We start from the raw sequence: 25,621 nt of genomic DNA on the forward strand, positions 1-25,621 counted from the left end.
ACAATTTCATCAGATGTATTTTTGTTTCAGAATTTGAAAAAGGTTGCAAGTCACTTTTATCCTTTTGGTACTTTCGTTTGTTGCTCTCAGCCAGATTTTGGAGCAAATCAGAGTTCAACTATCAATCTGTACTCTAGCAGACTTTGAGCCAAAATTTAAAAATTGTAATGTGGTTGAGGAAAAAAAAAATTGCAATTCTGCAAGAGGACACCTAAACATTTTTAAAGTAAATGTACTACTAATCTACCCAAGGATGACAGCAAAGACAGATATTGACTTCAAGTACCTTGGAAATATAGTTGAATCAAGAAAGGACCATGAAAATCCTTTTAAGATTATGTCGCATTCTTATATTTATACAGCTGCAAATCCCAATCCAGAAGGTAGCATTTTAAAAACATCAAAACTGTCTGTAGGACATGGTACAAGTACTAAAATCACAGCTTAGAAGATTTCTCACTAACTTCTATGCAATTAGGCCAAGTGACAATTGTGGATCATTGGGTGAACCAAAAATGAATTTAGTTCCGTGTCAATTAAGCCAAATGAGATATCCAACTAGGTGCTAGACCAGTTAAAATGCAGACAGCAACAAAGGGAAATTAAGCAAGGTGAAATACATTTGAAAATGTATTAATTGTATTAGCTCAAGCTCATCTATTCCTTGTCAATGTTGAAAATATTGTCCAAAGATTTGTGAACTAGGTACAAATTGTTTAATCAGAACATTATTTTGGCTAAACCAATTTTAACGTTCTTTTCTGTTGGAAACATAATTTTGGTTCAATATTTACTGGAATGGAAACTATTCCATTCGCAACCTTTTATGAATAATTTCCAAATTTAGCATTTAGCACTGATTTAACTAAATTAGACAACAGCCTTTGTTGCAATCTTGTAACTTTAATCCTTATTTATAAGCTATTTCCACTCCTACAATTGAGGAAGTGTACTTGTATCATGTACCCAGATATTTGACAATGTCACATGTCTGAGCTGCAGGATAGGGAGGGACAAGTGATTAATTAATTTCCAATGGTTTCCTCCCCTGGTGCCTCAGCTGAGGAATGTCACCTTATTACCTGGAGAAAACAACAGATCCAAAGACCCATCCAATCAAAACGATATAGCAGCATTTTTTAAAAAAAAGATGCATTCTGATGTCGAAAAAGATTGAGTTCTCCAGAAACAGACGATACTCTACAGACTGCTTTCCTCTGGCAATTTTTCTTGGAACATTTCGTGCACTTTGCAAGTTAATATAAACTTTATGCACTTTAGCTGGTTGTAATTGGTTAGAAACAAATTAATTCATTCTACTGCAGTCACACATATAATTGATGAGAACTAAGATTCCACAGCTCAGAAAAATGTTGCAACATTCTAAAGTTACAAAGGTAAAAGTACAAGTCGCAAATACTGTCCAAGATGAGGTATATGCTAATGTGCCAGGTAACCCAAAAATCTATTTTCAGGACCAATAGTGTCAAAAGATACTGAACTAACAGTAGTGACATTGCATATGGTACTAGAAAGTTACAAACTATTAAAAACTGTATGATTTAACTGCTGGTAAAAATGAACATATCTTTATCAGTTTAAAAACTTTGAAATAAAGTCTTCTGCAAACCAGAAGCAACTGTTTAGAAAAGACCCAAAACGGTAATTCTTTACATAGTGTTTGCAACTTAAGCACACAATAAAATCAAATTGATAAACCACCTGTGTTGTGTGAATTGAATCTGCAAATTGCAAGCCTACTAAATATTAATCATGGCTGGCAATTTTGAGGAGCTAGTAGTTATAATGGAATCTTCATTATTCACACCTTCACTGTTTTGGTCAGACAAACCCTGTTCCACACCTCGCCTCATGACACAGTCTGTTAGCACCAATCTCCTCCCTTATAACCTCATGCTCAAAAAGGAATTTATATCCAGGATGTTATTTGTGTTTTTTTAAAACTTCTGTGCCTAGAGCATTGCTACATTAAAATTTATATTAAATTCTACCATTTTCTATTATCCAAAGCACTCTTCCCAACTGTGATGGCTGATGGAGGTTGTGCTCACTGTACACATTAACTTCTGGCAAGTACTAAATTAAATGTGTAGGAAGCTGATGTCCATCTGTGAAACGGAATTTAAAAAACTCCCTCAAATATGATAAACTAAGAATTCAACTAGTACTGCCTGGAACAGCTTAAAGAAATTTGGGAATCATCGAACTCCTACAGTGCAGGAAGAGACCACCCGGCCCATCAAGTCTGCACTGACTCTCCAAAAGATCATCCTATCCAGGCCGTCCCATTCTCCCTATCCCTGTAACCCTGCACATTTACCATGGCTAATCCATCTAACCTACAAATCTTTGGACAGAGAAAAACGGGAGCACCTGGAGGTAACCTGGGCAGAACGTGCAAACTCCAGAGACAGTCACCCTAGGCCAGAATTGAACTGGGGTCCCTGGCACTGTGAGGCAGCAATGCTAATCATTGTGCCACTGTGCTGCCCTGGAATTGTATTAAACAGTTTTCTATTTGGAGAATAGTCAGGCAAGCACCACATTCATTGTTTCTTTGTTTTACAAATCTCCACTCCAAAACCAAGACTGGTTTTGTAGTTGCTCCAATCTGAAGATATGGAAGACAACAGTAATGTGACGCGGCACATTTCTCTCACCCTATTCCTATAAATGTCTCCTCAGAAGATGGCAGTAACCAAGACAAAGAATTCTAACGTTGAGGAAAACTTGAAGGGGAAATCCACATCTTGCACATGCCAAGGACTGAAGCTATGCACCTTGCTAATATTAGTGAAACAATAAAGGAAAGCATTGAGATAAAACTTCTCAAGCACACAAATGAATCATCCCATTCATTAATTTGTTCCTCTTTCCTCTTCAGAAGTTCAAAAGCTCTCCAGTTCATAAACATTAGTGTGGCAACAATTTATCCATAATCCCTTCAGCAGATCTATATTCAATGTCCATAAAGTAATTTGATAGGAAGAGAAGGGGGAAGCTGCAGATGAAATGAAGGAAGAACATGATAATTATTTGGTTAAAGAATTAAGTGACTCGATCTCTTTCAACTCCTTTTGGGGACCTGGATTTGAATAATAGATTGAACAACTACTCAAGGCCTCCAAACATGCACTGTTGCTGATCCTAGGGGTTGAATGTAGTGCCCTATGTGTAAAGTATTCAATTGCTTTCATGTGGGGGAAGGAAGACATGGGGTGGGGGGTGGCACAGGAGATTACATGGAACCGTATCCCACCATGCTAACCATCTCTACTGACCAGGCCAGAAAGCCACTGATTCCATCAGTGGATAACATCCTAATACGCTCATCTCACTCTCTAGGAAAATATAAACAGAGTCTCATAAAGACAGAATTACATAAGGAAGAACAAGTCGACAATTACTCACCTCAATCAAGTGTTTCTGCCTTGAGCTTAGTCAATGATTCAGGCACAAATTGCTTGAGTTTTGAAAAATGTTAATTTTCTCTCCAGTTTCTGCTCAAACTCATATCACCAAAATCTGCCACAAACTACTGCAATCAAGCAGTAGTTTGGAAAATTAAAAACCTTCTGTTCTTAAAAATACTCCACAATATCTGTAAGAGCATCTTTAAAAATAACCTTATGCATTTGATTAATTTGGCTGAAAATGGTTTATCACAAATAATAAGCTTTTTAAAATCAGTGTCCAGTCCACCACTTGCAAGTAACCCCATTTTAAGCAAATGTAACTATTTCCTAATCTGGTGTAGTCAGTTTAAGTAAATTAACAATATTATATTCAAGAACTTTTAGAATGATTAGTGTCACAAATGAGATCACTGATCCCTGAAAGCTGTGCTAAGATCATGAAGAAATTAACACAAGTTGAAAAACACTGGATTTGTTTGTTCCTTATTTTCAAGGGAACAGGAGAGGAATGATAGAAAAATGAATGTTCCAAGGTGGCCAGATTGAGGCATCGTGAAATTAGCTTCACAAGAGAAGGCTGTTGGATGCTGGAATATTAGAATCAAATAAATACATTTGCTTGGTGGAACTAGACACAATATACAGCCCCAGGACATTTGTTCCAAATTGTCCATGTCAGGTTTCTGCTCCACTTCAGCCTCTTCCCACCCTCCCTCATTTAACTTTACTCCGCTATAACCCTATTCTCCTTTCTCTCCTGCTTCCCTTTAAATACATCTAAACAATTCACCTCAACTCCTTCCACATTCTCACCACTCTCTGGATAATGGATTCCCTATTTGATTTCTCAGTGACTATATATTAATGGCATCCAGTTTTGCTCTTCCCAAGCAAATACATACAGTGTCTACTCTACCATAGCCTTTCATACATCTAGTAGGAATTTTAGTAGAGCTTGTGTAACAAGGAAGAAAGCTGTTCTGGCTCTGAAAAAAAAAACTAGCAAGTTACTCACTCCCTTGCTTGTTTCCCACAGCTTTGCAATTTGTTTCCTTTTCAAAGTATATCTTTAATCCTTAAAAAAAAGTTACTCCTGAATCTGCTTCTGCCACCATTTTAGCCATGCATTCCAAATTGTAACAACACACTGCATTAAAAACATCTAACTTCTTCCTCCTGCCTCACTTTTGGTTCTTTAGGCAATTACCTTAAACCTGTGTTTGCTGGTAATTGATCCTGCTGCCAATGGAAATAGTTTTTCCTTATTTATTTTATCAAAGTCCTTTCATAATTTTGAACACCTCTTAAATAAACTCATTTAATATTCTCTGCTCAAAGCTTCTCTAGTCTCTCCACATGCACTCAAGCATCTAAATCAATGTATCACTGTTTACAACTAGGAATAGCAAGGAGGTGGATTAAATAGATTGATCATCCTTTTTGGCTTTGATATTTTCTTTTTCAGGATTCATTCCTGACAGAGTACCTTGCTTACTCAGCACCCCTGAACTAAGTATTCATTCTAATAAATTATTCTAATAGTAGTAGAGTTAATAGCATAAAACATATGTGAGAGACACTGAGTGGCACAGTGTTTCAGAGTATGAAACTTCAACACAGTTTCAGACCTCTGAGGGGAGGTCTGATATCCATGCAGAATGGGCACTAGTTCAAAGTTTTAACATTTTGTTGTCCACAGAATGACAACAGCAGCATACACAGATATTAGTACTGGCATGAGCGTATCTTTATCCTGAACTAGATGGTGCAATGGAAACTGGACAAGATGGGAGGCTTGCAAGTTCCCACTGTGATGGATTTTGAATGCAATGAGGCTGGAATTTAACATGGGCTTGACTTGCCAATGTTCTGAAACATGCAGCTCATTAAGCTACTTTTCTATCTGCGTTGGCTTGGTAGTTTCAAATCAGAATTTCCACAGTACCAATGTAGGGGTGGGGGAATGGAGTAAAAAGAAAAACAATCATAGCTTCCACTTCTGATCAATACATAGCAATCCCTGTGTGAACATCAAGTGAAGACAGAATTGGAGCCACTGATGATGATTCATGAATTTAAGTCAAGTAAACACAAATACCAGAGAATGCCTATCATCTGTAAAACAGCACCTGATAATGGAATCAGCTGTGCAGGATAAAGAGAGAAAATTGGTGAGACGCCACTCTTTCAGGTTCAGTGGCCATGGGCTTAATTTTATAACTGCCCCCATCTGGCAGAAACCAGGTTGAGCAGTTAAAACAGAGCAGAGCATTTACCCCTTCCCCATCTGGCAAACTGTTCCAGGGCCTCTTTAAATATGCAGATCAAGTTCCAATTCTGTCATCATTAGTACCTTATCTGCTACTTTAACCGGAGACTTGAGGGTTGGCAGTCAGTGTTAGCTTCAGGAGCAGCAGTCAACAAGAAAAGAAAATGCAAGTTTCTTTGTGAGCCTAAGAAAATACTTCTCTGGGTATCACAAGGAAAACTATGGTTTCCTCCCCCCCCCCCCCCCCCCCCCATACCAACTGGTATTCACCTCCTAGACTATTTATCTTGTGGCAGAGATCATGATACAGAGGCCTCCTGCTGGACATCCATCATCTTTCCAGTAAATCAGCAAAGAACACTGTAGGAGGCCCACCCATTCAATGCAGGTGACCTTAGTGCTGTGCTCTGCTGCATTCCCACCTAGGAGTTAAAACTGAGCCGCATGTTTCAGCAAAGGACCTTTTCTCCATGAAGTTAAAAAGCCTGCATCATTACAAATGCCAAAAGTAGAACGCAACAAAAATCAAACTTCTTTGTAAAAGACGTTTGATTCCACATTGCAAATAATTTAAAATATTGTTCTTGATTTGGCACAATGCATACAGAACTTAAAACATTAGTTGGAGTATATGTATAGACACATTCAATAAGATTGCTTACCAAACAATTCTATTAATAATTAGCATGTCGTTGAATTTTTCTTTGGAATGGCTGGGGGTGGGGGGCGGTGAAAATGCAATTGTCAAAATAAACCAATATTACTAAATTTGAATAATACACAAGTAAAAAAATCCAAAACTTCTAACTGAGACACAAACCATGCAATAATTTCTCAAGTCTTTCCCCAGATCAGTTGTCTGAAATTCTGCAATGCCCTTGAGGAATACGCCATTATTCACAGGTATTAGAAATCGAAGGAATGGCATAACAAAATAAGCGCTTTGGTCTGAAATCAAATCTGTACTGTTAAACACAAAACTAGAGTAACGTGTTCCATCATATAAGTCAATGCCCATGATAACATACAGCACATAATCCTGTCATTTAATTTTCACATAAGGTAAAGCTATAATTCTGCTCCTAGCAATGATAACAATTTGAGCAACATCCAATGAAAGGAATTACTACTCTTTGAAAAAAAGTCTAATTGTAGATCTACCATTTTAGATCTATGAAGAAACAGCAACTACATATTCTTGCCTGTCTTTAGTCAGCCTTGGTTTTCCAAAATTGCATATTCTACAGCTACAAATCTGGACTCAGGAAGACAGGACTATATAGACTGAAGAACAGCACCCTGACCATTTGAAAACAGACTTTAAAATGATGACATAATTTCAGAAAAAGAAACTGATGCAACAATACATTTTGAGGTGTTTAAAATGAAGGGATTTGCCAGGGTAGGTCAAAAAACTATTTCCTTTGGCAAAGGAATCCAGTGGAGGCGGGTGGGAGGGAGCATTTGGGACCGTTAGGAAGCACTTTTTTCACATCAAAGAAATGTGGAAATCTGGAACCCTCTCCTCCCAGAAAAGACTGGACCACTTGAAATGTACAAGACTAAAACCAATGGATTTTTGTGGGGCAAGGGCATCAAAGGATATGGAACAAATTTAAAAATGGGGTTGAGGTACAAATTAGCCACAATCTGATTTCAATGGTGGAACAGGCTGAAGGAGCTGAATAGCCTTCTCCTGTTCCTATTTTGACAAAGTCATAAGGCAAAGTTTCATAGATTAGGTATTAGCCCTGGATAGTTAGTTAACTAACCAGGTGCACTCTTCTGACTACATGAAAAGAGTGAGTGTGCCTTATTTTGTATGAAAGAGGGCATAGCTTTTTATGCCACCTGTTCAATGATAAAAGCTACGTGGGCCACTGGAACGCATTCAGTCCTTTTAACAGTTTGAAGTACTGAATTTCATCTTTCAAATGACAGACATTCTATCAAACACCGATTAAAACAATTGTTAGTTTATAATGCTCTATTTCATCAGATAGAAGAGAAATCTACAGAACATTTCTTCCCAGTGCAGTGCTCTGTGTATTTACTAACCCACTGATGAGATACCATTAGTATGTTTGATTTGGTGCAAAGTTTCTACCAACCTTCCCAAAGCATTTAAATTTACTGCTTTGCTAACAAAGTTCAGTTGACCTTCTAAGAAGATATTAGATCAAGAATAGCACTACTGAAATCATTCAATAGTATCTACTTCCAGAGTAATTTCTTGTATGCTTCCTTCAGTGACATTATCTACACATTTCTTCCCATGCTGCTCTTTGAGGTGCCGCCTGAGTGCAGGCTTGTGTGCAAAGCCCACGTCACAGTAGTTACACTTGTGTGGTCTGTCACCACTATGGAGATTCAGGTGGTCCTGCAGAGAACATTTCTGAGTGAATGTCTTCCCGCAAATTGTGCACTGATAGGGTTTAATTCCGGTGTGGACTCGGATGTGCCGTGTCAGATTGCTTTTTTGCGTGAAAATCTTCCCACAGCGCAGACACAGGAAAAGTTTGTGTGTTTTCAAGTGACTGATGAAATTTTCGAGGTGCTGAAAGATTTTCCCACATTTACTGCAATGGTGGGGCTTCTGAAGCCATTTGTCCTGCATTTTAAAATGGTTGGTGTACATTGTTTTATTTGCAAATAGTTTTGTGCCCCTATTGCGTTTGAACAAAAACCCACCTGCAGCAGCCATTTCCTCATTTGGAAAACTACTCAAACCTTGCAACTCAAACTCATTGGCTGCCAGCATAAAACTTGTACCATTGACAACTTCCGACAATCTGGGTGGATCAGCTACAAAATTCTGTAAACAACTATCTACCACTTTGTTGCTTCTAGAATCAACAGTTGAATTTATAAGAGAGTGCTGTGATTCCGGAGAATTTGCAACGGCTCTTTCCACACTATTACTGAAATTATTTGAGAGGTGGCTCAAACTGTCACCATTCTCACTTTCCTGAATATCACTAGTCAGCGATTCCACTTTAACAATACGAATGTTGCTATCTTCTGAGTCAGTTTCACATTCAGAGACATCCCTAGTTTGTGTAAGATCTTCCATTTTACTCCTTTCAGAATCGGATGGCGGACTTCCCTGTGGCCTTTCTGAAGTTTCAGGAAACGTAGTTGAAGTGCTGCTTTCACCTATGTTGTGTGCTTGATCTTCAGACAACAACTTTGGCTCAATATATTTAGAAAGGGCCTGTGTGCACCTTTCCACAATGTGGCCCATTTGAAGGTAGCTCGCAGCAGTTAAGTAGTTTACCAATTCCTTCACAGGGAACTCCAGGATACCAGTGTAGCAGGACAACAGTATTTGCTCTCCAACCTCTGAACTCTGGAGAAGCGAAATTCGGACATCCTTTGAATCATTCAACAAAAATTGGTCTCTCAAAAAGGGGGAGCATGCTGCAAAAATAATTTTATGCCCCAGAAAGGCCACATTGTTGATTCGGATTGTGACATCACAGAATCGTTTCTGCTGCCTCAAGAAATTCATTTTCTGCAACATGGAATCGCCATAGCTTGAAAACTTAAAACAAAGCAGGTCAGAAGTTGGAGCCATATTTCCAAATCTGGAGAAAAAACAGAAAAAACATGAGCAATTCCCTATTAAAAAAAAGTTTAAAAAAAATTTAACCTTACTTTAGGAAGGGAGTAAATGATCAAGGCTAAGCTTTTGGCTTTGTGACCACATACATGCATACCACTGAACTTTGTGGCCCAAAATTTAAAATATATATTCTCATTCATTTAGATCTATTTAAAACCACTGAAACATCATTCCTAAAACCAAATGTCTAAAGTTATATCTGAATGACTAGTATAATCAAGACAACAGTAATGATGACCCTTTTCATACTTTCAGACTGAGCCAATGGAAGGGAAATAATAATGACAAATTGCATATTATCTGGACTTTAAAGGTCAGATTGCCAGGACTTGGCCAACACACATTAATCACACTCAAAATTATGGATGTGAGCAACGTGCAATAAGAAGCTTTATTGGATATATCTAGAAACATAGAAAATAGGAGGAGAATGTTCTTCGAATCTGCACTACCATTCATGATGACCATGGCCACCATTCGTCAGCTGAGACGTTAGACATTGCTAGTTTTGATGGTTGAGGTAGACATTAAAGAGGCTCTGGCATTTTAAGGAAAAACAGGGAAATCTCCCAGTACCTTTCATTTCTCCCCAAAACAATTACACCAGAAACAGAACCAGATGTTATGGACTTTTGTGGAAATTTGCTATATACAAAATGGTAGCTACATTTATCTTTGCCATAGTTATAATGATTTACTTTGAACTGTTTTATGTGCAGCATTTTGTCCCTCAGATTTTATTACATTGAGAGCTTTTCCAAGTTTTTTATTTGAGAAACAGATGTTGGAAAGTAACGGACTACTGTGGTACTGAGGCACCTTAATTTATCAACTTAAGGTGACGTGTTAACCAGGTTTAAATATATCTGGGTATCCCCAAGAGCCTCTTTACTATCGATAGACAGGCGGACAGTTGTCGTCAAATACTGATTGTTTCAGACTTTTCTGAAGAGGTAATTTCTTTACAATTGCACGTTTAAACAAAAAAATCCTATTAAATAGCAAAAAATGTATCCTGATATTCTGGGTTTCCAATTGTAGATTAGGGCTGTTTCCAAACTGAGTGCAAAGCTCCATCAGTATTTGTATTATTGTAGCAAATTCTGTCCCAATTTCCAAGTACTTTAAAAGGATAAAAAGCAGTATTACTATTGCAGAAAATGTTTATTCATGACCATATACATGAATATATGTTGTTTCTCAGCTTTTTGGCTAAGATCAAGTGTAGTATCAACATCTGCACTTGAAGTCATGAGGTTACACTACGCTTTACTTGAAGCAATTTTTTTAAAGCAGCATCTCAACCTTTTCGCTAAGATGCAGGTGAGATCAAGTCTTGGAGGAGGTGCAATGTCACTCCAATCAGCTTGGATCATGTAGGTCAAGCCCAAGACAGGAAGAGTCTGTCTCATCAGCTTGAATCTGGAACGTCTCACTTTGCTGAGACTTTGAATTGGACTTTGGTTAGAATGAATTGGATAGAAACATAAAAAAAAAATCAACAATTGCAAGAGTACAAAAAAAAATCAAGTTTTATTTGTAGTAAAAGGTAAAGTCGCCATTGTCCCAGATAGGCTGCCTTTCTGAGAGAGAGCTGACTGGTGGTGATTTAACCTGAGGATCACCACACCTCAGGCAAGAGACAAGTTTGAAAAGACGGAGCCTTCGTGAATAACCTCAGACGGTATAAGAATTGAACCTGCGCTGTTGGCATTGCTTTGCATCACTAACCAGCTGTCCAGCAACCGTTTGTTGTGCATAATACTAAAAACTGATTTTAAATCAAATGGTATATAGTAAAAGTCTCAATATGAACAAAGTTTATATAAAAACGCACACTCCACCTTACACCTCATCAACTAAAAAATAAAACTCATGACCGAAAATCTTTTTGCAAAAGCTACAAAGATTTCTTTACAAATGCCTGCCTAACACCAGAGATTTTACTTTTGTCTGAGTCAGAAATTCATGGGCTCAAATCCCATTCCAGAAACTTAAGCACTTAACGTAGGCTGGCATCCCACTGTAACATATAACTAATGCCGCGTTTATTGGAGGTTACAATTATATCTAGTCTGTCCCCTTAGGTGGATGTAGAAGATCCCATGGCCTTACTGGAACACCAGTCAACATTTGTCAGTGAATCAACATCACCACAACAGACTATCTGATCATTTGACTCAATGGAAGTGAGTGTAAATCATTGTTCTCTTTTATTTATACAAAAATTCTATTCCCCTGTCCCCCCACCATATTTTCTTCTGGGATACGCTGCATTACACGTTCATCTGTCAGTTGCCACTCTGTCAATTCTTAAATAAACTAGAAGCAGGAGTAGGCCATTCGGTACTTCGAGCTTGCTCTGCCAGTCATTTTGATCATGGCAAATCATCAAATTCGTTATCCTGATCCACCATCCCCCAATATCCCTTTAATCCCTCAAGCTTTCTGATTTCTTCTTGAAATTAGACAATGTTTTGGCATCAGCCACTTTCTGTAGTACTGAATTCTACACGTTCACTACCCTCTGGGTGAAGAAATTTCTCTCCACTTCAGTTTACCCTTTATCCTCTTCTTTGAACTTGGCTTCTTGTTTATTTATCATCAGTCTTAATGACTCTGAGTCCCCACAGGTAAGCGTCTGAACTCTATCCATTAACCCACAGTGATGAGGAACAGGATATGTGGCAAATTTCAGATACTGTACCTAATCTTACCTGACCCAGGACTAAGACCAGTCACCTTTCCTCCTCAACCCATCCAGTGATACTGTAGATTAAAATATTCAGATACAGATTGTAATATTTGAAGTTTGTTTTACACAAAAACATTGAGATAATTAAAGCATATTCTTGAGGGGCTGAAAATAGATAAGTCCCCTGGTCCGGATGGGATCTACCCTAGGATTCTCTGGGAGGCTAGAGAGGTGATTGCAGAGCCTCTGGCTCAGATCTTCAGGTCGTCATTGGTCTCTGGTGTAGTCCCGGAGGATAGCGAATGTTGTCCCATTGTTTAAGAAGGGGAACAGAGACTTTGCCGGGAATTATAGACCGGTGAGTCTTACTTCTGTTGTGGGCAAGGTTTTAGAAAAAATTATTAGGGATAGGATTTATAGTTATTTGGAGTGTAATGAATTGATTAGAAATAGTCAGCATGGTTTTGTAGCAGGTAGGTCGTGCCTTACTAACCTTATTGAGTTTTTTGAGAAGGTGACCAAAGAGGTGGATGGGGGTAAGGCAGTTGACGTGGTATACATGGATTTTAGTAAGGCGTTCGATAAGGTTCACCATGGTAGGCTTCTGCAGAAAATGCAGATGTATGGGATTGTGGGTAATCTAGGAAGTTGGATCAGGAATTGGCTATCAGATAGGAGACAGAGGGTGGTGGTGGATGGTAAATATTCATCATGGAGTGCAGTTACGAGTGGTGTGCCTCAGGGATCTGTTTTGGGGCCACTGTTGTTTGTAATTTTTATTAATGATCTGGATGAGGGTATAGTTGGGTGGATTAGTAAATTTGCTGATGACACCAAAGTTGGAGGTGTGGTAGATTGTGAGGAAGGGTGTCATAGTCTGCAGGGAGACTTAGATAGGTTGCAGAGCTGGGCCGTGAGGTGGCGGATGGAATTTAATGCGGAGAAGTGTGAGGTAATTCACTTTGGTAGGAGCAACAGATGTGTCGAGTATAGGGCTAACGGGAGGACTTTGAATAGTGTGGATGAACAGAGGGATCTAGGTGTGTGTGTACATAGATCCCTGAAAGTTGGGAATCAAGTAGATAAGGTTGTCAAGAAGGCGTACGGTGTCTTGGCGTTTATTGGTAGGGGGATTGAATTTAGGAGTCGCAGTGTAATGTTGCAACTGTACACTACTCTAGTGCGGCCGCACTTGGAGTACTGTGTGCAGTTCTGGTCCCCGCATTACAAGAAGGATGTGGAGGCGTTGGAGAGGGTGCAGAGGAGGTTTACTAGGATGTTGCCTGGTATGGTGGGGAGGTCCTATGAGGAGAGACTGAGGGATCTAGGGTTGTTTTCGTTGGAAAGAAGGCGGCTAAGAGGGGATCTTATTGAAACATATAAGATGATTAGAGGTTTAGATAGGGTGGATAGTGATAGCCTTTTTCCTCGGATGGAGAAAGCTAGCACGAGGGGGCATGGCTTTAAATTAAGGGGGGGTAGCTACAGGACGGATGTCAGGGGTAGGTTCTTTACCCAGCGGGTGGTGAGGGATTGGAATGCCCTGCCTGCTGCAGTTGTAAATGCGTCTAGTTTGGGGGCGTTTAAGAGATCTCTGGATAGGTTTATGGACGATAAGGGATTGGTATAGGCTAGTGGGTCATTGTTTTTGTAACTGGTCGGCGCAACATCGTGGGCCGAAGGGCCTGTTCTGCGCTGTAATGTTCTATGTTCTATGTTCTATATTGCATTCATACAGATTTAGTTTTGTGTACGTGATGGGATAGCCTGCTTAAACGCTCATACCATGATTCCTCACCTTCTCTTCCTTACCAATGTCTAGTTTTATGTATGAAAAATGGTTGCTTGGGCATGGCTCCCTTTTGGATACCCAAGGCCATGAATCCATACCACAGGTACAAGTCAGAGCACAATATCTCACTTGATTGCCACTTACTCAGTAGGTTTCAAAGAATAGATCAAGGTACTTGCCATTTCTAAATGGGTACAGCTATAACCTATAACCCATGAGACAAATGCTTTCAATTTGAAAATTGTCATGGAATCTCTGATAACCACCTGAATAGACAGACAGGTCCCTGGTTTAATACATGCATAACTTTGTTTCATGTGCTCTGGGTATGAGAATGGGATTTGAATCCATGGTTTTCTGAATCAAGAGTGCTATCAAGTGAGTCAAACAGACATTTAAGCATTTGAAAGAATCTTCAAGCAAAAGTACTAAGTAACAAAGCTACTCTGTCTCCAACCAAGGTTTCTACGATATAGATGCCAATATGCAAGCAGTTTATATTTTTCAATATGGTATTATGACACATCTGAGTATACTGGACACAGAGTTTATGATCCCTGGTATGATCCCAATGGTAGAGCTGAACATCATACACCAGAATCAGTTGCTCTCTTGGCCAAGCTCCTGACATCTGCCAGACCTGAAAAATCTTCATATGCGCTGTCTATAAAAACAGCTCTATTCCTGCCATTTATCAATCGTTCAACCATCAATAAAGTAATCAATTATGCCATCAAATAATACCAAAACCTGACCGATGTTCATTTTAGGATCCACCAAAACAACTCAACTTTTACCTCCCCACGTCTTGATTCCCACGTGTTCTACAGCAGGACATGTTCAATAACATGAGTGACAAAATCAAACTGCTTGACATTAATGAGATGGTCACCATTGTCTTCTAATTGCAATGAATGGGTTCTGGCAGAGTTCCTCAGGGCAGTATTCTTTGCCCTGCCATCTTCAGCCGCTTCAATTACTTTTCTTCAATGCCAGGCTGTTTGCTGATGATTCCACAATATTCAGTTCCAATGAGGACTCATTTCTAAATAACGCAGCAGCCAAAAATTGGCTTACAGCAGGACCGAGACAACATCCAAATTTTAGCTGATATGTGGCATGCATGTTGCCTGTCACTTAAGTGGCAACAAGATTAAACCCCCTTCAACATCATCATTGTCACCTGAACTCCACCATCAACATCCCTCTTAGCTATTCCTATTAGCTACAAAGTAACAGGACCAGCCACATCAACAGCAGTTATATTCAACTCAAAATGTTAATTTTTTGTCCCTTCACAGGTGCTGCCAGACCTGCTGAGTATTTCCAGCACTTTGTTTTTCTCAAATTTCTGGTGCCTGCAGTATTTCGCTTTTTTGGAGTTGAAATTGGTTTATCAAAATTTGACATATAAAATGGTCTATAAAGGTAGACCAATGAATCAATCTCTTTTTTTTAATCTACCATCTTGGTGAATCAGTTTCTTAGATGAAACTGAACTTGCTGCCAGCTGCTTCAACAAACAATCTGTTGTTTGGCCAGTTCTATAAATTAGGCCCCTGCTTGTTAGTTCCCAAAAGGAATGGTCTGTCAGTTTCTAATCTCTGTGCTCCTTGGGAAGTAAATTAAATACTCTGGCTTCCACAAAGTAAGCTCTCTCAGTCTCTCAAGGATTACCACTCAAGTCTATGTGGCTATCTCAGTTTCAGCCTCAAGCACCAGGTAAACTAATACTCAGTCTCAGTGCATAATCCTCACTAGTTTGAGCAAACTAATCACTCCCACCAAATCGCTTGGCTTTTATAATTCTTCAATTCAGGGGTAGCTTTATCACTTAAGACGCTTTAAGAATCTCCAGCGAGATTGGAGTAGATGTGGCTCAAGATGTTTCTCCAGTGTCTAGACAGAATTTCAGTACATATGCTAGTAGGATTTCTATCCAGATTTTCAACGTGAGGCTGGAGATGTTCAAATATCCCCTGAAGTAAAATTCTGTCCTTTAATTTCAATCTTTTTATCCAATTCTTCTAATGATATGTTTTACCTGAAAGTTTCTTTGCAAGTCCAGAGGAAAAGTATAGCTATATCTTTAACAGGTCAATAAGGATCATTCCTTCAGACTGGAAACTAACTCGTGCTATTTTCAAAAGAGCAACGATTGCAGCAATGAAACTGCAGATTTACTAACCTGATTCATTACTGGGAAAATGTTAAAAAGAATTGTCAACGCCTTTGGAAAAGGGAAAAAAGGCATACTTGGGAAAGGGGCCTCCTCTCTAAAGGCTAGAGGTCCTGGAGGGAGGCTAGGATAGATGGATATTATCCTTTTCTGGTTCTTGTCGTAATTTTGAAAAAAAAACAGAAACAAAGCAAAAAAATCAAGGTTCCTAAAAGCAGGATAACATAAATGTAAAGGAGGAAGTAAATCAGAAAATAGTGACTGGTTGACTCCAAGCTCAGGTTTTTAAATTCGTAACACTGTGGAAAAAAGGCATGACTGATGTGTGAGCACATCAGTCCATACTGTGTTCCACACATAGAAGGAATAAAGTTGACTTGAAAACTGTGCATCGAGTCTTACATTCAGAAGAAATCACATTGAATCAAATTGACGCAAAATAGCACCCCACATCTAGGTGTACAATATTTGTCTGCCATTGTAGCTACAAAATAAAAAATTCAAATGCTACGGATAACGAACATGAGGTTGCAGTGGGAAGGGAGTGAGCATGCCAATTAACTTGGGATACACACTGGTCCCAACAACACAAGTATTGGTGGTTTACAGATGGATTTTCAGAAGCCAGAATATCTTAAAAACAAAATTATTTCCAGTGGAACATGCTAATGAAAGCAGAAACAAGAAGACAGTGAAAAAGATGGGCTTAAAGCATGGTGCAGGAGGGAGGGCTTTAGATTCTTCAGGTGTCGGAAACTATTTTGGGGCAAGAGTAACCTATTAAATAAAAACAGGTTGCTTCTCAACAGGACTGGGGCCAACATCCTCGCTGGGAGGGTCATTCATTTGCCTGGTCAGGAAATTGGCAGGGGAGGGGTACTAGTATATAGATATGGGTTTGGATAATATCAGAGAAAGAAATAGTACCATATTAAATAGCAGCAGCCCAAGAAGAGTGGAGGACAAATGCAAAGACAGGTTTAGACGTAGATGTACAAAGTGTAGTTTTTAGAAGGTTGATAAGCTACAACATAAATAGTTGCGCAGGAACACGACATAATGGCAATAATTGAAATATGGCTTAAAAGAGAGGCAGCTGAGTGCTTACTATTCCAGAATACAACATGTTCAGGAAAAAAGGGAAGGGAAAAAAAGAGAGCTGGGTAGCAGTGCTGATCAGGGGAGTAATTGTAGTGTTGGAAAAGAAGATGTCCTTGAGGCAGCAGGGACAGGATCCATTTGGTTAGAGTTGAGAAGCAAGAAAAAGATACGGTCACACTACTGGGGGTATTCTAAAGGCCTCCAAATAATAAGTCAGTGAATGAGTAAATCCGCAGGGAAATCAGAGAGCTGTACAAGAACAATGACTTTAATTACCCAAATATCAAGTGGAATAATATTACAGAAGGGAGAAGTTTCTAAAATATGTATTCAGGAGAACTTCCTAGTTAGTAAGTATTGGGCCAACCAGGAAGGAGCGATAAATCTTAGAAGATGACAGGACATATTGAGTAATTAGCAAAGCAAATGGGATCTTAGGCTTCTTAAATAAAGCCATCGAGTACAAAAGCAGGGATGCTATGCTGACCCTTTATAAAGCTCTGGTTAGATTGCTTGTAGAATATTCCATCCATTCTTAACTACACTTTACAGAGGATGTGACATTCTTTGGGATGTTGCAGGGCAGATTTGTAGGAACACAAGAGTAGACCATTCAAACAGGTTATAGCTGATTATGTATGCAATTTCATCCACCACCCTGATGTAGTATGATGTCATTAGTATCTAGAAATCTATGCATTTCTGTCCTGAACATGCTCAGTGATTGAATAACTCAACTAAGTGAAGACATTCCTCTTCGATTTGGATGTAAATGGCCTTCCTCTTATTTGAAGACTACGCCCCCATCCAATCCACAATCCAGGATATGACCAGGGCTTACTGGTCGTACCTTGCAAGAATCTTGTAAGTTTGACATCATCTCTGATTCTTCAAAACTCTCAAGAATACAGGCAGTTTCCTCAATCTCTCCTTGAAAGGCAATCCCTGCCACTCCAGGAATCAGTCTGATGAACCTCCTTCTACAACAAGTACATCCTTCCTTAGATAAGGAGACAAAAACTGTGCATAGTACTCCAGGAGCAGTCTCATCTGGTGTACAATATCAGCAAAACATCTTTACTCCTGTATTCAAATCCTCCTGCAATGAAGGTCAACTTACTACTTGCCTTCCTAATTACTTGCTGCATTTGCATGCTAGCTTTTAATGACTCATGAACAAGGATACCCAGGTCCCCTTGGACATCTACACTCCTCAGCCTCTCACCATTTAAGAAATCTGATTTTTTTATCCCCCCCACTGGTTGTTCTTTACCTATGCTACAGGTAACATACTCAAAAAACTCCAAGGTTTGTCAAACATAATTTCCCCTTTCATAAATCCATGTGGACTCTCAATCATATATTACTTTCTAAGTATCTAGTTATCACATCCTTTAGTATAGATTCTAACATTTTCCCTGCTATTGATGGCAGACCAACAAGCCTGTAATTCTCAGTTTCCTCTTGTCTTAAATTATGGGATTACATTAGGTACTTTCCAGTCTGCAGGAACTGTTCCAGAACCAAAATCCAGAATTTACCAGAGGAATTTTAGCTACAAGAAGCTGACATTGTTCTCTTTGGAAGAAGGATAATTGAGAGGAGATTTGACAGAGGTGCGCAAGGCTATGACAGGTTTAGAGAAGGTAGACAAAGAATATCTATTCCCTTTAGATGATTGTACAAGGATTTATGGATGTAGATTTAAGATTTTGGGCATGAGATACAGGGGGGAACATGAGAATGCAAAGATGTAATGACCTGTAATTTGCTGCTCAAAAGGATGGTGGAAGTGGAGACAATGAATGATTCTGAAAGGAAATCAGAAAGCACTTAAGATAAACTTGCAGGGCCATAGGGATAGAGCAGAAGAATGGGACTGGCAGGATTGCTCCAGAGCCAGCAATGGCTCACAGGGCATCTCAATGACTGTAAGGAATTTATTAAGCAGATTCCAGGATTGCTTTTCAGTCCACAAAGTTACCTTGATACTAAATTCAGAGAAGCAATATGGGTAGCAAATCTGATCCAACAGCTTTACTGTGCATTTCAGACTTAGGCCAGACAGGATAAATAGTATTTCCATTTCTCCAGTACTTTGGACTTGGTCCAATATTATAAAGGAAAGATGGTCAAGTCAGTTAATGTGAAGGCATAGTACCTTTAATTCCTTCCCTCAGAATTGGGTCACATCAGCCAACTAATTTCAGTAACTAATGAAAGATATTAAAATTAGTAGTACTAAATGGAGAATGCTGATTAGACTCCAAAAATATGAATGTTCAGTGATTGGATTATTATGCTGATTTTTGTGATCATCCCAACTAAACAGTAAAGCATGTCTGAAAGTAGAAGCATCTGCTTACCCAACAACAACCATTAGATTATTGGAAATCATTAACAGCATGGTCACAAGTGGTCAGGTTTACAACCTCACCACGTACACCCACCAGTCCTTCCGTAATGAATTATATCGTCTACGTTTTTCAAAGGGGCAATAAAAATCTTGTTTCTTTGAATTCTGATACTTTTTTTAAAGCATTCATTTCTCATAAATTACCATCTCTCACCAACTTTATTCCTGCATATAATTGTCACTCTCGCTTCACCATTTTCTCTGATCATAGAATGAAATTCCTACCACCTTTTCTGCTTCTGAAGTCACCTCCAGGAACCTCAATTTGTGCCAAATGTTTCATTTCTAGAAAGCTAAATCTTCCAAAAATGAAATAGTGTAATCGAGGAGCATCTCCTAACACAATTCACACTCCAGGGCACAATACAAGGATCACTCTCACTTCCAATCTTTCTAATTTTTATCAATAGTAGTAACATGCTGTCTGATCGCCCAAGGCTCTGCTTCAAGGATGCTTGCGAACGTGACATCAAGGTCCCAAACATCGATTATTGCACCTGGGGGTCACTAGCTGATGAGAAAAAAGTGGTAGTATCTATGGCCTGATGTGTGCAGCACCACAATGGCCAGTGGCTAAACCAGCTTGTCTACGGATGCCAATGTTTAAAACAATCACAATGACACCTGATAGTTTTACGTACAACACTTGCGGTAGAACCTCTCAGCCATCGGAAAAGAGGCAGGATATGAAGACACAACATCCAAAATGGACTGTTTGCCGTGTGTCCATCATCTTTCATAGATGGAAGGCTCCTGACCGTGAATAATTTGGTTAATGCTCCTCCGAATTATTCTCCTTTCATTGAGCATATCAATTATGTGCTCATTGGAGACCATCCATCCAATACATTGCTCTCTGGGGCCCCAAATATCAGCCTTTCCTTTTTTTGCTACTATTTTTCAAGCTTGGTGTCCAGAAAACAGCTTATACACCTGATGAAGAGCAGCTATGGATGGGCAATAAATGCTGGCCTAGCCAACAACACCTATATCTCATAAGCGGACAATAATTAAAAAACCTGAATCACTATTTTTGATTTACCTAATCTCTTATTCTTTTAAGCCTTCCTGATGTCTTGAACAAGGTGCTTTGACTCTTTACTCTATTAGTTTTCAAAAACACTACTTGTTGCTAAGAAATACGTACACGAATAGAAAAGGGTAAGATATGAGATTAGAATCTTTTGCAAGGAATCGCTTAGTAAAATGTCTAGACGAGGCAATTTGTAACTTTTTTTTTACATAGTGACCCGTGTAAGAGACAAGTCCCCAAAATTCCACTCTACAGAACAAAGGTTCGAAGGCTTATATCCATTACCATCTTATTATCCAGCAACCAAATTATATTTTTTCAGTTCACAATTCAATCATTAGATATCTAACAAATCCTGCATTCTGCAATGCCACGATACTTAGATAGTGACACCCTCTCTCTCCCCCCAGAGGCTTCAATCCGAGTTCCCAGGTCTTATTTTCAAATCTTTCATCCTGTATCTATTGTGTTGTGTTATTTCAGTTTTAAAAAAATCAGCAATCTTAGTTTCATTATTAGTTCTGACCTCAAATGTAACCCCCCCCCACCCCCAGGTCATCTAATTTTCTAAGACTGTTTTTCTTTTCTGACAAAGATTTTTTTTTAATTCAATAACTTGTAACTCATACAGAATTCTGATTCCATCCAAGATTTGTAATTTTGAAGGTTCTGCTAACACTGTTCTCATTCAGAAGAGTTGCCATGTATATATCACAGCCCTCGAGGACCAAGCAACAAGAATTGATGATTATAACGTGTCGATTTGGTGTTGCAGCTGAGCCTGCAATCTTTGGAGATTTCTCAGCTGGGAGGTAAACCAGAGCGAAGATGTGACCCTGATACAAGCCAAACTGATATTTTTAGCTTCAGACAATGACACGAATTTCTACTTCTAGGATTATGTACCGTCTGCACTCATTGTTATTCTCCATTGGCAAAATGTACCCTTTTCACACAACTGACTATTAACCTTTGATTATCTAGGACAAAAAAAATCAATGATCATAGCTAATGGAAATATCCATTTTTTAAAAATAGGATTGTACAGTGTAATAGTGCATATAGCCATGCAAACTTTCACTGAGCATTTCAGAAGGCACCAAAAATAAGCCATTATCTACTGACTCCCCCTCGAATTTGATTTTTCATTGTGGCAGTTCAGGCTATTTGACAGATGGGTCCAAAGAGCAATCTAGCATCCACTCAGGCTACAGTACCAACTGTGGCGGATTTGCAGACTCCCTGGGATTTGTTTCTTTGTGCAGAAAGGCCAGATGGCCATTTTGAATGCTGCAGCCAGTATTGGTAGGGGTGGGGTCAGAATTCAAATACAGTAAATCTTGTACCTTGAACTTTCTAAATGGAGTTTCATGTCAATTTGTGTTTTGGGGGTGGTGGGGGAGAATTAAACCCAAGCTTTTGTGGTTTCAAACCAATAGTGTTGAGGTTTTAGATCCCATTGTTCCCAAGACATCAGTGTACACAGAAATACTTGCATCTAAAATCGACAGACTTTGCTACGTTCACTTCATGTGAAGGCTGAGGTGAGACTCCTAGAATGGGAGAAAACATATGTGAAGTAAAAACACCAGCAAAATGCTGCAGGACTGAATGAACTGTTTCTGTCCTGTACATTCTGTATAACAATTCATTTATCATTGATGGGAGCTGTGAAAATAAAGGTGATAGATGTATACTTTTTTTTAAGTTGGAAAAACATGGGGGAACCAGACAAGTGGGGATTTAAATCTGGTTACTCACATCTGCCAGATTGCTACAGCTTTAAAGTGAGGCAGGTTTGAAAGCGAATAAACGGCTTATTCAGAGGCATCAAAACAATGACAACCTACAATTCTTTAAGGTACTTCTACCAAGATTAGTACAACACTTCTCTCCAAATTAATTTCAGCCCACTGATGATTATTCCTTTTAGACTGCAAAGCACAGTGAGAATTAAAGCAAAATTCAGCAGCAGTGTAATACTGTAAACATTTCTCACAACATCCCTGATTCGAAAAGTCACTGTTTCATCTGAAGGGCATAACAGGCTGCATGATAAACACACTGTTTTGATGTAACTAACACCTTTAACTTGACAGAACCAGAATAGTTTTTTTTAAACTGTAGAAGATAAAATGTCTAATCCTATTCCTTCTCATCCCTTCCTTACCAAAAAAAAAGTTCCATCCTTGCTTCAATTCTCTGTATATTAAGGATTTCTTTCCATTTTTATTTGCCCTTTCCCCACTGTAGAACTTCAGATGTTTCCATCACCACAAGACCACAGCAGTTGCATTCACCAAGACAGAAAAATCTTTTTACATGCCATTTCATACAGGAAGAAAACAGGTGTGCTTATTTCAAGTGTGAGTGAGATATTGGAAATAAATACAAGTTTTGTTTAAAAAGCATCAGCGCTGATGAGTCACCACTGTTATTATCTGCACTGTTTTCTGAAGTGCATTTCAATTCACAAGTGCTATTGGTGCTCTGTTTATTACAAGTACAGCAGGATCTTTTGCTTTAAAGATAATTGATTAGGTTTAAGGAATGCGGCTGGTTATGCCAAAGTGAACACCCATCAAACCAATTATTAATTTTATTTCATTCTCCTGATTGAGATTAAAATAGATGTGAATAAATAGTTTTTTCTTAATGCTAACAGAAAGTTCTTAGGACGATGATACATACACATACATACATATACATATACACATATATTTATAGCACATCTGTGCCTCAAATTACATTTGTACTTAAATCACCATCATCCACTTGTACTGAAATACCCCATTTTACTACTTTTGTTGTTTATTATGCTCCACCAGATTAACTAGATGAAGCATAACATGTGAAGAATTATACAGAAGCAGGGATTTCAGTCTTTTAATAAAGTGTCCGAAGCAAAATTGGATGAGATGAAAAGGGAAAATGAGTGACACTACGCATACACAGGATAAATTGAACAACACAAACATAAAGGAAGTGTTCTGATGCCACACAATAGCACTGCAATTAGAATTAAATAAAAGGGACATTAACTCACAGCACACACAACTATCTTAAAAAATTCACCACCAAAGTATTTGCAGGAAGGCAGAGCAACTAAAAATAACACATACAAATCAGTACGGTGGTACTTTAAATAACTCATCCGGCATCTGTTGTGAAACATCAGAACATGGGGAAGGAGGAGGAGGAGAGTTCAATTTAGGCTATCAATTCAACAGTTTTGCCAGTCGAAAATGCGACGAAATCCCTGACTGAAGTTATTGCACAAAAAAAATTTCCAAAAGCAAAAAACAGCAACCAACACGAACCTGCGAAGTGTAATGTGGGGAAGTCAGCAATGTGTTGGTAACTGGGAGCCAGGCTGCAGCCTCCTTGGGCCTAGTGCTGTAATGGAACAAAGCCAAGCCTGCTCTAGTTCTGAACGGATTAACCCACAATGCTGCTCCAGAAAGCACACCGCCGGCGCCAACTTCCACCTCAACATTTTCATTTTAATATTTACATTCCCCTCACCACCCCTTTCGGAGGGGTTTCCGGCCTGTCTCGTTGTGTGGAGTTTGGGGTTTTTAGTATGTGTCTAGAGACGGTTCTAGCAGAGAGAGAGCCGCCGCCGATCTAGCATTGTGATAGCGAGCGCCCCAAACACAAATAGAGAGAGAAAAACAACTCCACAAACACCCGCTACCTGCCCGCCCGCCACAGCAGCGGCAATTAAACAGTGGCCGCAGGCTGAATGGAGATTTATTTGATGATAAACACCCGTTACCTTCCCCTCCTCCGGATTCTTGAAGCTCCAGGACTCGCGTTGTGCGCGGGAGCGAGCGAGGGCGGACTGGATTCATCTAGACAAACGCTGCAAGAACCCCGTCAATCAGCCGCTTAAAGGGGCCACCCTCACCCTGCAGCTCAGCCCGCAGCTCTGTCACCCTGCACCCTCACCCAGTACCCTCATCCTGTATCCTCACCCAGCACCCTCACCCTGCACCCTCACCCAGCACCCTCACCCAGCAACCTCATCTTGCATCCTCACCCTGCACCCTCTCCATGCAACCTCACCTAGCACTCTCACCCTGTATCCTCACCCTGTATCCTCACCCAGCACCCTCACCTAGCATCTCTCAGCTCATAGTGCCCTGCACGTCAGCCTACGGCACCCTCAGCCTGTATCTCCCAGCCACAGTACCTCCACCAGCACTCTCAGCCCACAGCACCCTCACCCTGCACCCTTACCCTGCACCTCCCACCCGCAGCACCCTCACCTTGCACCTCTAAGCCCACAACACCCTCACCCTGCATCCCTCACCCTTGTTCTGCACCTCAGCCTACAGCACCTTCACCTGGCACCTCTTACCCAGAGCACCTTCATCTGGCACCTATCAGCCCACAGCAGCCTCCTCCTGCACCTTTCAGCCCATGGCACCCTCACCCTGCACTCTCCCCTCTTCCGACTGAAACATCCTCATCACATTTTCTCTTATTCACAAACTAAGGTTTTCTTTTTTTCTTGTCTTGGAGAACTTGCATTTATGAATCACCACCTCCCCACCCCACTTCCCTCAGGGCCTCACATCTTTTGCAATAAAAGGAATTTTTAAATTCATTCATGGGACATGGACATCATAGGCTGACCAGTATTTATTGCCCGTCCCGAGTTGGCTGAGGGCAGTTGAGAGTCAACCATATGCTCTAGAGTCAGATGTAGGTATGACTAGGTAAGGGAGGCAGATTTCTTTTCCTAAGGAACATTAATGAACCAGATGGGTTTTTCTGACAATTGATGATGATTTCATGGTCATCAGTAGATACTTAATGCAGCAAGCTAATTTATAACTATTCAAAAACAACCACCCACACACAAGAATGAGATTAGAAATCAAACTTCCTCTTGGGGGATTGATATTTGCTCAGACACCAGGGACAAACAACAACAACCTATACTACATGGCAGCTTCAACAGGGTAAGACATCCATGGGAACATCATGAAACAAAGTATGACACCAAACCACACAAAGTGATATTAGATTGGAGTGACCACAAGTTTGGTTAAAGAGGTACATTTTC

The 25,621-nt window shown here is 39.6% G+C and overlaps 1 protein-coding gene across 3 annotated transcripts; it reads right to left on the minus strand.

Moving 5' to 3' along the window:
- Window positions 1–5,946: 5,946 nt before the first annotated feature.
- Window positions 5,947–24,391, minus strand: zbtb26 (zinc finger and BTB domain containing 26). 3 transcript variants are annotated; one of them, XM_080212119.1, is made up of 2 exons: window positions 24,326–24,391; window positions 5,947–9,293 (listed from the first exon to the last, which is right to left on the minus strand). In XM_080212119.1, exon 2 carries the CDS (start codon window positions 9,281–9,283, stop codon window positions 7,907–7,909), a length of 1,377 nt encoding a protein of 458 aa, XP_080068245.1. In that variant the 5' UTR covers window positions 9,284–9,293; window positions 24,326–24,391; the 3' UTR covers window positions 5,947–7,906. The 3 variants fall into 3 exon arrangements, with proteins under 3 accessions (XP_080068245.1, XP_080068246.1, XP_080068248.1); XM_080212120.1 differs by lacking the exon at window positions 24,326–24,391 and adding an exon at window positions 23,868–24,116; XM_080212122.1 differs by lacking the exon at window positions 24,326–24,391 and adding an exon at window positions 12,039–12,045.
- Between the last annotated feature and the right edge of the window lie 1,230 nt (window positions 24,392–25,621).

This window comes from Carcharhinus amblyrhynchos, chromosome 25, assembly GCF_965287045.1.
Source record: "Carcharhinus amblyrhynchos chromosome 25, sCarAmb.v2.hapA, whole genome shotgun sequence".
Classification (NCBI taxonomy): Eukaryota; Metazoa; Chordata; class Chondrichthyes; order Carcharhiniformes; family Carcharhinidae; genus Carcharhinus; species Carcharhinus amblyrhynchos.